The sequence below is a fragment of the Sciurus carolinensis genome, chromosome 4 (genome assembly GCF_902686445.1).
Source record: "Sciurus carolinensis chromosome 4, mSciCar1.2, whole genome shotgun sequence".
Lineage (NCBI taxonomy): Eukaryota > Metazoa > Chordata > Mammalia > Rodentia > Sciuridae > Sciurus > Sciurus carolinensis.
Window position 1 is genome coordinate 149,821,615 of NC_062216.1, and position 14,335 is coordinate 149,835,949.

Sequence of the window (14,335 nt, forward strand, 5' to 3'; positions counted from 1 at the left end):
ACTTCACCTCCCTGATTTCTCTTCTCAGAGAAGAAAGGGATCACTGAAAGCAATGACTTTATACATGCTTTCCCATTTTTCTAGGTGGCAGAAGGGCTAACTATGCATTACTAACTCCCCAGAAGTAAGTCAATTTATTTGATTTTTTTTAAAAAAAAAGCATGACTTTGTTGATCATATTTGTATGATGAGCAATGTCAAATTGCAGATAACTAAAAAATAAGCTAAACAATTTTTCATAAAAATAACCAAAGAAGTTCCTTATAAGAATTCTTCAAAACTAATTTGGAAATCTGGGGGGTAATCTATATTATATTCTAATTCCAAAATTAGAAAAGTGATATGACCTACTGACACTTTGTTCTTAGTATGTTCTTATTTAGATAATAATAATTCTCTAGGTTCCTAAATAATTCTTCCCAAAAAAAGCAACTGTCAATTATTTTCAGTTTGAATATGTATTAATTTAAATTTTATGTTTCTCTTCAACTACATATGAATATTGTGACAACAGGGCAACTTATCAAAATTATTAGCTATATATTGTCCAAAGACATATATATTATCCAAATATAAGTAACTGTTAAATCTGAATAGTAATACCCAGTAACAACTAGTACTTGATTAGTACATATAACTCATGAATACATTTTGTTTTTCATTCCTTTTTCTAAACAACACAAAATGCTATAAGGCAAGTGTGCACTATTAATAACATCACCACTTTTCCAATAAGCTAACAAGGTTAAATGATTTACCTATAGTTAACAGTTTAATAAGCTACATCCTAGAACATTAGCTGGGGATTTCCTATGTCAAATCATGTTAACTAACGTCACTATAGTAGTAACTAACCTCTGGGGTAAATGAAATACTGTGTCAAAAATACAAAGGGTTTTAGGCTGGGGATATAGCTCAGTTGGTAGAGTGCTTGCCTTGCAAGCACAAGGCCCTGGGTTCAATCCCCAGCACCGCAAAAAAAAAAAAATACAAAGGGTTTTAAACAGAAAAAAAGAGACAGAATGATGAGTCATTGAAACAAAGCATTTAATGAGCTTTAGAGAGAGAAAAGTAAATCTGAGAAGTAAAATATATTTTACAAGCTTACTTGCTCCTGTAACATATGGTTTTTTTCTTGCAACTGGTTAAGAACAGCAGTCTCTCCTTCACCAGCCTGAATTTTTGCATAAAGATCTTCTCTTTCCTTTTCTAGTAATGAAATATTTTCTTTACTCTTCTGTAATAAGGCTTCAAGGTTCTGTATCTTTTGGTCCTTATCACCAATCTGACGTAGTACTTGTTCCAAATCATTCTGTAAAGAATTGAAAACTAGTATTTTAAGGATAAAGAATTCAAAAAGTTATTCCTTAAACAAGAATGATTGATAACAAATTCTATCACTCAAACTCTTAGTCTTATTTTTTAAACTAAGTATGACATATTAACATGGCAAATATAATTAATTAAATATACTTAACAGTATAAATCTATATTATTGATAACAAACTAGAATTTAACCAAAAAAAAAACTTTAATTAACCACCTTCTTTTCATAGTCTCTAACCTCACCTTAAATCACTCTCTGACCCATTTCAGATGAATGGGACTCATTATTCTTGATCACACCAGGTGCACTGCCACCTCAGAGCCTTGCACTAACAGTCCTTCTGCCTGAAATGCTTCCCTCACAGAAACACTCCCTATCATTCAAATGTTTGCTCAAATGTCACCTTCTCAATCAGGCCTACCCTGACCAATACAGTTAAAATTGTAGCCTTTCCCAGTACTTTGTATTCTGGCTATTTTTCTCTTTCCATTGGACTTATCTTTAACACACTAAATAACTGACATATTTTTCATGTTTACCTGCCTCCCTCCACCCCCATCATTTGAATATATGCTGCACAAAGATGAGGATTTTGTTCTGCTTTATTCACTGAAATACATCTAAGATATCTGACACATGGATTCTAATTTTAAAAAATAATTACACTCTAACACACATACCCAGGCTCATTTCAATAACTCAATAGGACTCTTATTTTACTTTAACAAGAATTTTAATGTTTCACAGAGCATAATTCAACAGCCCATATCCAGAATAATATCTACTTTCTCAAGCTATTTGACACCATGGCCTTTGCCTCTGCCTCAATCCTTTTATGAGAGCCAGAGAGCCTCTACCCAGAATAAGGCACTAATCATCCCCTATGAACCTTCTAGTAACCCAAACCACCTTGCTGAGGAAAAGTCAGCCACCCCCTGGAACCCTCAATGATTTATGCCAATATTAAAATATCTGAAGGTCAATCACTTTCAAACATGCTTCTCATCCCTCTAAGCTTTAATCGTGAAATGATGAAAGGCAATCTAACCTCTTTGCTCTCAGCTTTTGTTCCTGCCACCAATTACCCTTCTGTCCACATTCTATTTATTTTCTGGAATGACAGTTCCAGGCAAAGTTTTCTTCCAGAACAGTCACTCTGTTTTCACATCTTAATTGAAATTTGGTTCTCCTTTTACAGATTCCAACTCCCCCTTGCCTTCTCTAGTCAGGGAGACTTACTTCAAGGGGCACACACACAGGAGGCCGAGCATCCCCTGCTGCTTCACTGTTATTAATCACTCCCTCATGTAAAAGTTGTGTAATGCTTTAGAAAGAGTGCCGTTCTCACTTATCTACCTTCTACTCTTTACTGCTATCATCTATAAATCCCTACCTCATTCACTGAAGACTTGAGACCTGATTTAGTTTTTCTCTCAATCCCAATTTCTGCCAATTTCCTGGGAAATACAAAATACATACAGAATTAAGAGCATAGCCTCAACATGCATATCATCTTAATTCCTGGACCTAACTCATTTTTACATTGTAATTACTTATATATAGGATCTTGTGATAACCTGAAATTATTCCAGCTAAAAAATTCCAACTATCTTATCCTGTGACTACAACTTCCTGTCTTCCAATTTCATGACACTCTCATATTCCATGTCAGAGACCTCATCTCCTCCTCACTTGCTCACTATATGCCAAACTTTTCTTCCTAAACCTCATATAAGGACATGAACTAACTTGATTCTAACATTCCCCATTTCCTTTTACCTCAAAATTTCCTTTTACCTCATAATTTCCAAGGTGGCCACTCCTGCAAAAGCTAATCTACAGCAATATTGCAATCTGTTTTTTCTACTTCTATACTTCTAAGTACTGTTAGAATAAAAGCACAAACTTCCATTTTTCCAGGTTTGGGTCATTACAAATTTCTAGATTCCACCCTCCACAATATACTCACAAGCATCTTTTCAACCCTTTCATTTGAATAAGGTCCTCACCCTCAAACATTTTCTCAATAACTATTTAAAAGCTTCAATATTCTTTCCAAGTTCTCAGTTGCAGCTTGCCAGTCAGCTACTGCTATCTCCAACTTTATCCTGAAATACAAGATTTTCAGGAATGATCTTGATTTTTCAATCTTTCATCTATACAATTATTTATACATACGTGTGTGTGTGTGTGTGTGTGTGTGTGTGTGTGTGCGCCTCCATATTTACCTTCTTTCCTCCAGCTTCAGGATAAATTCAAACTCATCTCTCCATTGTATGAGTGATAGTATAGTTTATTATTATTATTGAATTCCTCAATCACTTTTCTTCCAATATCCGTAATAACTACATCTTTACCTGTCTCTTTGTCCTAGACTAGAAACATGTTTATGTCTTCTCTTAGTCTCAAAAATACTTTCTAGACCAAGTTCCTAGCTATAGACAAAGATGGAAATGTGAGTATAAGAAAGGGGTACAGTATAAGAACACCCACTTGGTTGCTGATGTACGCCAAATTGTGCAAGCTAGTTTTACTGCCCCAGTTCTTTCCTACCCTTTATGGTAAAATCTCACAGCTATCTATATTTATTTTAATCAAACTTCTCTCTTCTCAGTCTCTCTTGAACCTTCTCCAATCAGGCTGTCATCCCACCTTCTCCATTTAAATTGTTCTCATCATCAAGGTTATCAAGGATCTCTATGCTGCCAAATCCATTGGGATTCTCAGTTTTTCTTGCTCGACCTCCATCCTTCTGATTGCCCAGGCCAAAATCCTTGGAATCATCCTTGACTTTTCTCTCAATATTCTATATCAACCCACCAGTAAACTGGTAGCTTTACCTTTAAAATACAACTAGAATCTGACCACTTCTCACTACCTAAACTGTTCCCACTCCAGTCCAAGCCACATCATTTTTTGTCTGGATTACTATAGTAGACTCTCAGCTAATTTTCCTGCTTCTACTGTCCTTATAGTCTACTCTTACTACAGCAGCTAGAGTAATCCTGTGCAATTTTCAGTCAGATCATACCACTGCTTTGCTCAGAATCCTCCAATGATTTCTCATCTTACTCAAAAATAAAAAAAAAGGAAAGTAAAATCCTTTAAATTGTTTATGAAGTACTACCCGTTCTGACCTTCTATGATCTCTTGTCATTCACATCACTCCAGCCATTGATTTCCTGTTGAGATGTGTTCCTGCCTCAGGACCTTTTACTGTACTACTGATGTTCCTTTCTGATAATTTCACAGCTCACACCCTCCTTTGGATCTCTCATCTTCTCAGGGAGGCCTTCCTTAGCAACCCTACCTAACTCTACAGTGTCACTTTCAGGCCCTACATACTTCTTACTCCTTATTCCTTGTTTTCACATCTCTACAGCAATTATTAAAGTTTCACATACTACATATTTTGCTTATTTACCTTAGTTGTTATTGGCCTCCCTCACTAATCTGCATGAGAACAGACATTTTTGTTTGTTTTGTTTGCTTCCACAGCCACATCAGTCCTTGGCTGAGAGCAGACATAAATGAATACTTATTAACTGAGTCAAAGAACAGATAAATGAATCCAAAATTTCAACATCTATTTGTCTTAATCCCATGTCACACTCCAGAACTTGAAAGGGAAAGAGATTACTGCTTTCTTCACACTCCAAGACTACCCTATGTACACGTCATTAGATTGCCATTTCCTAGAGGGTAGGTACTCTACCTCTCTATTCTCAGTGCTGAGCACAGTGTCTGACACACGGCGCTCAGTAATAGGCAATGAATTAATGAAAGCATAAAGAAATAAATGAATATCAAAGTCAAATTCACTTCAAACATTTGGGTACCCTTCCCTTATCATAACAAAATAAAAACTAAACTCTCAATCTTCTAAGCTATGTTATAGGATTTTCATAAATTCAACCCAATCAATTACATTTTCTATGCCTACAATTCCAATATTCAGATGACAGTTAAGAAGAAATAAAGGACATGACCAATAAATACTCAGTTCTACTACAGGAAATATATAATGCTCTTGCTTACTGAGTTAACAAAAAGAAAAGTGTACTTGAATATATTTGATTTTTCAAATAAGGTATTTCAATAAGTAATAAACAACCATAAATATTTACTTATCAATTATTTCAATAAAATTACTGTTCTTTTTAATAGATCAATTTATGTAAAGTTCATAAATTTAAATATTTTACATAAATTTATTTACCATAAAAAATTGTTCCTAAAACATTATTTTAAGCTATTTTAACTTTTCTCCAAAATAATCAAAAAAGAAAGAATTTTCTGATTATCTAGACACTGAAAAGTCCCTAAAATTCCTCATAACCAAGTATTTTGCATTATCTACTACTATCACAACATAATGGTTCAATTTGAATTTTGTTTAAAAGGTTAATTATTCAAATAATTTTTACCTGAGCTTCTCGAAGTTTTGCTGTAGTGCTTTGCTGAAGAGCCTGTTGTTCTTGATGCTGTTGCTTTGTTTTATCTAATTGGTGCTGCAATTCTGTCGAATTTGTTACTTTTTCCTTCAACTTTAAAAAAATGTAGACTGTCAGTTGACAACTTAAAGGTATAATGCAATTATTCATAAATATTTGGCATTAAATTCTCAATTCTCAAATATGATCAGAAAAATAAATTCAGAAAATCTGGAAGATACCAACTTTAAAAGCATATATTGCCAGGCATGGTGGCACACACCTGTAATTCCAGCAGCTGAGGCAGGAGGATCATGAGTTCAAAGCTAGTCTCAGTAAAAGAGCAGTGCTAAGCAACTCAGTGAGACCCTGTCTTTAAATAAAATACAAAAAATAGAGCTGGGGATGTGGCTCAGTGGTTGAGTGTCCCTGAGTTCAATCCCAGGTTCCCCACAAAAAAATAATGTATCATTACTTATAGAATCCAAATCTCATAATGAAACTATTCTCTAGTGATAGAATTTTATCCTAAAAAATACAGATCTTTCTCTAGGTTGGCATTTGTTCACTATTGTTTGTTGTGTACCAATATGAACAATTAATTACATATGATTTATTTTTTAACAACAATCTGAACCACAGAATCAACACTTCTTTTTTTCTATAATAGTCATGGTTATCACTTTAGAGGAAAAGAATCAGATCATCTACCATATCTAAGATTACAGTTCTAAAAGAAAATTATTGAAACTATAGATTTTTTAACTCTGAATACTTATTCAACTCAAATAAAAGACATAATTTAATGATAACTTTTACTTTAATCATACAATGGGTACCTTGTTGAGCAACTACAACTTTAGCAAAGCCCTGTCAAAACATTTTACAAGGACTGGGAGTGCAGTTCAGTGGTAGAGCACCCCCAGATTCAACCTCCAGTATTACAAAAGATGTCTCAAGTTCATCAATAAACTTGATAATATCAACTCATTTGAAAGTTGGACTTACCTGTTCTTCTAATCGAGAAAGTTTGAGCTGTAAGTCAGCCACTTGTTGCTCTCTATCCATCAGCTTTTCACTGGAAAGCTGTCTCTGCTCCTTCAGCCTACCATGAGCTTCCCCTAGTTGGCGCTCAGTCTCCAGAAGTTTGCTATGCAACTTTAAAAACATAAATAAAGTAAGTGCATATGCATGCATGTGTGAAACACATACATACGCTACCTATTTTCCAAACAATATTTCTTTTTCATCAATATAAGTGATAATTTGGAGAAACCTAAGTTTATATAATAATTTAACTGCAAGTTATTTTTTTAATCACATAAATGATAATGAATCTCGTAAAATTATGACAAAGCATTACAGATTTTATTCCTCATACTAGTTTTATCGCTCTCTTTAAAAAATATAGGGGATCAAGGGCTCTTGTATAGATGTAAGTATTGCCATCACTTAAAATAATAAAATGAAACTTAAAAATTAAGTTACTCAGGGCATAGTCAACATTTGATAGTATTTTTTCAAAGATCCACAGTGATTCCTGCTGTATTTATAAGTTAAGAAACACCACAGTTGACTTTTTACACTTAGGTATTGAACAGAGCTCAAAGCATTCCCAAGTCCTCAAACTGGCATGCAATTTCTAAATAAAATGTAGAAAACTATATTTTTTAAGGAAAACATTAGGTGATCTTCATTCATTAATTTTAGAAATGTCAGCAATGGACTAGGGGTATAACTCAGTGGTAGAGCAGTTGCCTATCACATTTAAGGCAGTGGGTTCAGTCCCTAGCACCAAACCCCCCTGCCAAAAAAACTAACAAATTACAAGCACCATTTTTTCTGGGACTAAGAACCACCACTTTTTCAAATGATTTAGTTGTATTACTCTGATTGTATTAACAATAGAATAATTTGTTTTGGTTGTATTAATACAACCAGAATAATTATTGGTTTTTCCTGGAGTGGGTAGGGAGGAAATTTTCTTTTTACTCTTTTCATTAAAAAAAGGACTACTATACTGGAAGAATACTATGCTGGAAGTGTAGAACAAGAGTTGCATGGATCTGAGGATGTTAAGACATTTGGCAAGGCTTACACATTAAGAACATCTAGAATATCAGTCTCATAACACACAAAATCAAATGCATTTAAAATTAAGTATAAGCACCTAGGTTCAATCCCTAGTGCTTTGCAAAAAACACAAAACACGAAGAAGAAAGAAAGAATAAAGGAAGAAGAAAGAAGAAAGAGGAGGAAGAAAAGGAAGAGAGGAAGGAGAAAAAGGAAGAGGAGGAGAAAGAATAAAACACAGGTAAAGGACTTAAGATAGAAAATAGCTTGAAGAGTTGGTACGTTTGAAGAACTGAAAGATCAATATGGATTCACAATGGTATGGGAGAAGTCTAAAGCCATAACATAGGCAACACTATATACATAGAAGTATACATGCCAAAGAAAGAAGGCTGGGTTCAATTCAAATTGCAATACAAAACCACTAGCAGGTGAGAGCAGGTGTGATTATATACTCCATGCATTAAAAGGGGACCTCTGGCTTCTGTATGGAGACTCAATTAAGGAGCCCACTCAAAGGGAAGCTGTGAGAAGGGAAATGCAGTATTTCCAGGCAGGCAAAAATGGCAACTTAGATTAAGAATGCTGGCAGTGTAGATGGAGAGAAGTAGAAAGATTTGAAAAATATTTTGAAGGTAGAATACAGACAACATGCTGAGAGAAAGAAGATAAATGGCATTACTACAAGATCTTTAGTATGACCTCTTTATTTTGCATGAGGTGACTAAATTAAATAATCATAAATTCAAGTCTTTTGTGTTTGAAAGAGCTCTCAAAAATTCTTAATGCCTCTCTACCCACTGACAACCAACTAAAGCCCAAATTTCTAGGCCTGTATTCAGGACCCTACATAATAAATTGTCGTATGCTCTTTCTGGAAACAATATATACTCCTATAATACAGACCTCACCTAAGAACAAATCAATGTCCATTCTTTTTATAACGTTTTTCTGCCAGTAGTTTGTTCCCACTAACCCTTCTGACAGGAAGACTCTCCTACTTTCAAACTGCTAGTTGTTAAAATCTATTCAAGGTTTTAATAATTTCAAGGAATAGCTCTCTTACACACAAGGCTTTTCCTGATCATATAATTAGGGAAAAAATTTTTTTGCATAAAAGTAAAGTACTATAATGAAAAAAAAAACCGAAGTGATGAACTCTTGAATTCCCATAGTATATGGAATTATTTTATCATGATTCTCACAATCTTGGTATGGCATAGTACTTGCCTTATCTCCCCATGAGATATATATACATAATCATTAAAGATAAGTACCATTTCCTATTTGTTTCTGTATCCCTTAACAAAAGAGGCAATGGTATCTTTTAGAAAGCATAAATGCTGACTTTGTATATCTGAACTAAAAGTCAAATACAGAATTTATTTTCAAGTTATTTACTAATATTCTCAAGCCTCAGTTTCCTTCCATTATGATGCCTTCATGTATTCACTCACTCACTCACTCACTGTAACATTTGCTGAGAATGTGCCAAGTAGTAAGGATTTTAAAAAATGGATAAGATGAGGTCTTTGCATCTAAAGGGTTCATTCTATTGAAAACAGAAATTATGATAATATACTCCACTTTGGCAAGTAAAATATTCAGGGTGTGGGCATGCCTAAGTTATCTTGAGGTGGAAGGAGCAGTGGTAATGTTTACAAAGGCATTTCTAGAAAAGTGACAAGTGAAGTAAGTAGTATTTTATCAAGGTCAAGAGAAACAGGAAGAATATTTCATATCAAGAAAACTGAATGAATGATACAAAATCAAGATACAGTATACTTATAGAAAAAAAGGACACTTCTGTATTCTTGCTGGGGAGAATAAAATAAAGAATGGTACAGAACTGAGTAGGTACACCAATAAATCACTGGGTGTGCTACATTCCATAATAAGCACTGAACTTCATCTATTGGGCCATAATGAGCTATTAGAAAATATAAGTAGGTTGGAAACATGTTAAGATTTGTTTTTAAAATAGATTACTTTGATGGCTGGATGGAAGTTGACTTTTATGGAATGAATTGAAGGTAGAGAGATCAGTCAGCAGTTGTTAGAAAGGTTTACAAGGACAATTAAAAGGACAGGGCAGTGGAAAGATAGAAGGCAAGGACAAGCTAGAGGAACATCCTAACTATTCTGATCCATTGTCTCATGGATAGTCTAATCTCAAAAATTAGTGATAATAAATGTGAAGTATTTACTCTAACACCTGAAATATGACTGAAGTTCAAGAAATTACAATCATAATTATAATTATTATAAAGGAGTAGAAAGTCATGAAAATAACTAATTGTAATAAAATATCATGGCTACTTAAGTAAAAGTAGATGAAAATTTTTAAACGTGGCTAAGAAATTTAGTCTCTACCATAATTTTAATCTCTTTCATTTTTCAATCAAATTTTAATGTTATCTATAAGCAATAATTAGAATACACATAAAAAATAAGTTAATGGTAAAATCAAAACTTGTATCAACTTCATCAGGTAGATACTATTTACCTATTAAAATAGTTTTATTGTACTAATTTGTCTTCTTTCAAAATATTTGATATTTATACTGATGATTTGATTATACTGTTAAAAGTTGGTAGCAAAGAAAAAAGATATGAATTTTTACACTAAAGAGTGGTCAACAATTTGACTTAATTATAATACCTAAAACCTAGTAAGTACCTACCATGTATCAGGTACCATTCTAAGCAATTTATATGTAATAATTCATAAATGATTCACAATAATGCTGTAAAATGGATATTCTAAATTTTCTTAAGGGAAAATGAAATTAAAGCAAGCAAGATCTGATAATACTAAAGGATATAGAAAATACTAAAATATATAGAAAATAAAAATAAAGGATAGAGAAAATAAATAAGAATTTTTTAAATGACAGTTTTTTAACATGAACAATATTATGATCAAACAACCACTAAGCACTCTAATAAGAAACCATAGGGAGAATTATAATAAATAAAACTAATATCACTTACTTGATTAATTTCACTTTGGAGTTGTAACCCATGCTGCTCCTTTTCTTCTCTTTGTTGCTGTAGCTGTTTCAACTCTGCCTTGAGATGCTGGTACTTAGTTTCTACTTCAGATAATTCTTCTTTGAGCTTTTGGGTTGCCTCTCCTTTTTCACTTAGTTCTGCCTGAATTCTCTGCAGTGAGGTTTCAGATGCAGATAACCTTGATTGAAGCTGTTGACAATCTAGGTCTTTTTGATGAAGGGTTGCCTGTATATTCTTTTTACTCACAAATTCTTCATTATATTTCTCCTCTAACTGGGTATAATCCAGTTCTTTCTTCAGCAACTTTTCTGACAAGTTCTGAAATATCAATTTAAAAATGTATTTTTCCTAATACTTCTAGTAAGTTACTCCAATATTGTCTTAGTCAATATTACAAGTATAAAACAATAAAAATATTCAATAATTATAAATACTAACTTGTGGTTTTGTGATTGGTCCACATGACTAGACTATTAATACAACATAATAACTGCCATGAAAATGTTGATATAAAATGAAAACACTAAAATCTACTGGATTCCTAGCCAGGAGTGACGGCACTCTGCCTGTAATCCCAGCAGCTCAGGAGGCTGCTGACAGGATGCCAGCCTGGGTAACTTGGCTCAGCCCTTTCTCAAAACAGAACATTTTTAAAAAGGGCTGGGTCATAGCTTAATGGTAGAGCACCCCCTTTGTTCAATCCCCAATACCCCCAAAATAAAATAAAGTCTACCAGATTATTTGGGGTATGCAATGTAGAATCAACAATAAAAATCACATAATTATTTCAACAGCTGTGGAAAAATCCTTTGACAAAATTCAATACTCATTCATATTTAAATACGGGAGAATCCAGGGATAGAAGAAACTTACCTTAACATCATAAAGGCTATATATAACAAACCCAAAGTCAACATCATACTGAACAGAGAAAAACTAAAAGCATTTCCTCTAAAATAAGGAATAAGACAAGAATGTTCACTCTCACCACTTCTATTCAATTACAGTTCTTCAAACTCTAGCCAGAGCAAGCAAGCAACAGAAGAAAATTAAAGGTACACAAATAGGAAATCCAACTATCTCTATTTGCCAATGACATGATGATTCTATACCTTTAGGACCCCCAAAAAAATTCTACCAGAAGACATTTAGATTCTATAAACAAATTTAGCAAAACACCAGGATACAAGAGCAACATACAAAAATCAATAGCTTTCCTATACTCCAAAAATAAATTTATCAATAAAGAAATTTTAAAATCTATTCCATTCATAATAACTTTCATTCAAATTAAAAAATTAAAACTACCTTTCTTCCAACAGAAATTATTTGGAATAACAACATACTATGCCAATTCTGACTGGGCTTTGCAATTTCATGGTCAGTAAGAGCTTTAGCATAACAATATCATCCATTGCTGTAGTAGACTTGATTGTATTGATAGCATTTTTCCTTTCTTCTTGACAAAAAGACCATTTTTTTAGAGTTACCAGCTAAGACTAATTTAAATTTATTTGTAGAGATATAAAAATAATGATCTAACGATATCACATACCTGCTTTTTATTTTACTCAATACTATAAAGTATAAACTATAAAAATAATACCTTCCAAAGAATTATATCGACCAACCTATATCAAACATCAAAGTTTGGTCTCAATGGTGGTGTTACAATTAATATTGAACGTTTAAGTCAACTTATTTACTTACAAATAAAACATATATCAGAATTGTAATTCGCCCATGAGAAAAATAGCGAAGATAAGATGCCACGATAAGCATTTTGATGAATCAATCAATGGATATTGGATTATATGCAGTGTGCCGGAAGGGGAAAATACAGAAATAAGGACAGTCAAAACCTCCTCACACACACACACACAAGTCCTCCTAAGAAAGTTAAAACATAAACACATAATACACAACCTAGAATGGATTAATAAGAGCTATGGATGCCAGTTCAGTAGTAGAGGCCCTGGGTTTGATCTCCAGCACCAAAAAACAAAACACAAAACAAACAAGAATTAACATAAAAACTTTCTTAAATGCACCACTTATAAAAAGAAAAAAATGAACAAAATCAGATTGGGCTAGCAAGATCCTTGAAAATAACAGTTTGCGAGTTTGGTTTGAAAAGTGGTAAGAAGAATTAAGGAATTGATGTACATGACTCATGCCATCTGCTAAATTCAAAAAGACAGAAAGAAAGGGACATAAATAAATAAATTGCAGGTGGGTAAAAAACAATCCTATTACTTAAGGGGGAGTGATAAATCTAGGTACCAACATGGGAAAGGCAGAAGTAAAAGTTCTTGAACATTATCTAAGAAAACATGAGGGATATAAATTACCACGTAAGAATACACTACAGAAAAGCAGTGTCCAGAGAGGAGATCAGTACGTAAAACTTAGGAAACAAAAAAGAGCAACCAGGAGACTGCAGCAAATTAAGCCAACAGAAGTGTTCTTTGACCAAGCAAAAGAAACAGAAAAAAAAGGAAGAGTCAAAGGACTAGAGAAAAAAATTATATTTTTGATTCAACTAGAAAAGCTTTGAATAAACTCTTTCTTTTTGTTACTCATTAGTGACTCCAAACATTTCTTGATATAATTTTACAGTTATTTTTGTTTAGAAAAATAGCATTTATTTTTGAATTTATAAGTTAAATCATCTACTCATTGATCTAAACATACCTTTGTAAATAAAATTCTAAGTTACTGAATTTAATAATGAAACCAGGCTCACATATACTGAGGGTTTACATGCTATACAATTTTTAAATGTACAAAAATTAAGGTTAGTAACAAATTAATAAGTCTTTTTTCCTAAAGTAATTGTAAAAGTGACCAAGTAATTCCACCACTTTCTACACATCATTCAGACAATTTTATTCTTTCAGAAGCAAAAATATATGATAATACCAGGGACTATTTAAAGTTCTCTTATAATAAAAAATTAATCAAAATCTACCTTTCAAGCTGGGTGTGGTGGGCATCTGTAATCCCAACTACAAAGGAGATGAGGGAGGATTAGAAGTTGAAGGCCAGTCTAGGAAGACCCTGCCTTAAAATGAAAAAAATAGTGGGGGTTGGGTTGTCCCTCAATGGTAGATCACTGTACTAGCAAGCATGAGACAAGTGGTCTGGTTCTACACCCAGTACCCAGAAGACAAAAACAAAAACTCTCATTGTACCAGTGAGAGCTAATTAAATTTTCTTCCAAGAAACCTAAACCATTTTCTTTCTTTTTAAAAGAACCTAATCCACTTACAGTGCATACTTTTCATATGCAAAAGGCTATCTAATTAGTATTACAAACTTTTCAATCTTATTGTGATCTTCTCATAGAATATGAAGCAAAATATTTTGGGGACTCCATAGTTTGTGAAGACTGATTTCTTAAAAGTACTGTGAAATTCATTAAAGAAAATAAAAGTACTTTCACTATTCCATACCAATTCTTAACAACAGAAATTGGAGATCAATA

At 33.1% G+C, this 14,335-nt stretch overlaps 1 protein-coding gene across 1 annotated transcript in view; it reads right to left on the minus strand.

The window, feature by feature from the left end:
* Eea1 (early endosome antigen 1) overlaps positions 1-14,335 on the minus strand; it is a 125,299-nt gene that overhangs the window by 39,872 nt on the left and 71,092 nt on the right. Inside the window, exons 11-14 of the mRNA XM_047549868.1 lie at positions 10,828-11,166; positions 6,769-6,918; positions 5,755-5,874; positions 1,109-1,312 (exon numbers count right to left, since the gene is read on the minus strand). Of these exons, the coding sequence (XP_047405824.1) occupies positions 1,109-1,312; positions 5,755-5,874; positions 6,769-6,918; positions 10,828-11,166 (813 nt within the window). The remainder of the gene's footprint in view (positions 1-1,108; positions 1,313-5,754; positions 5,875-6,768; positions 6,919-10,827; positions 11,167-14,335) is intronic.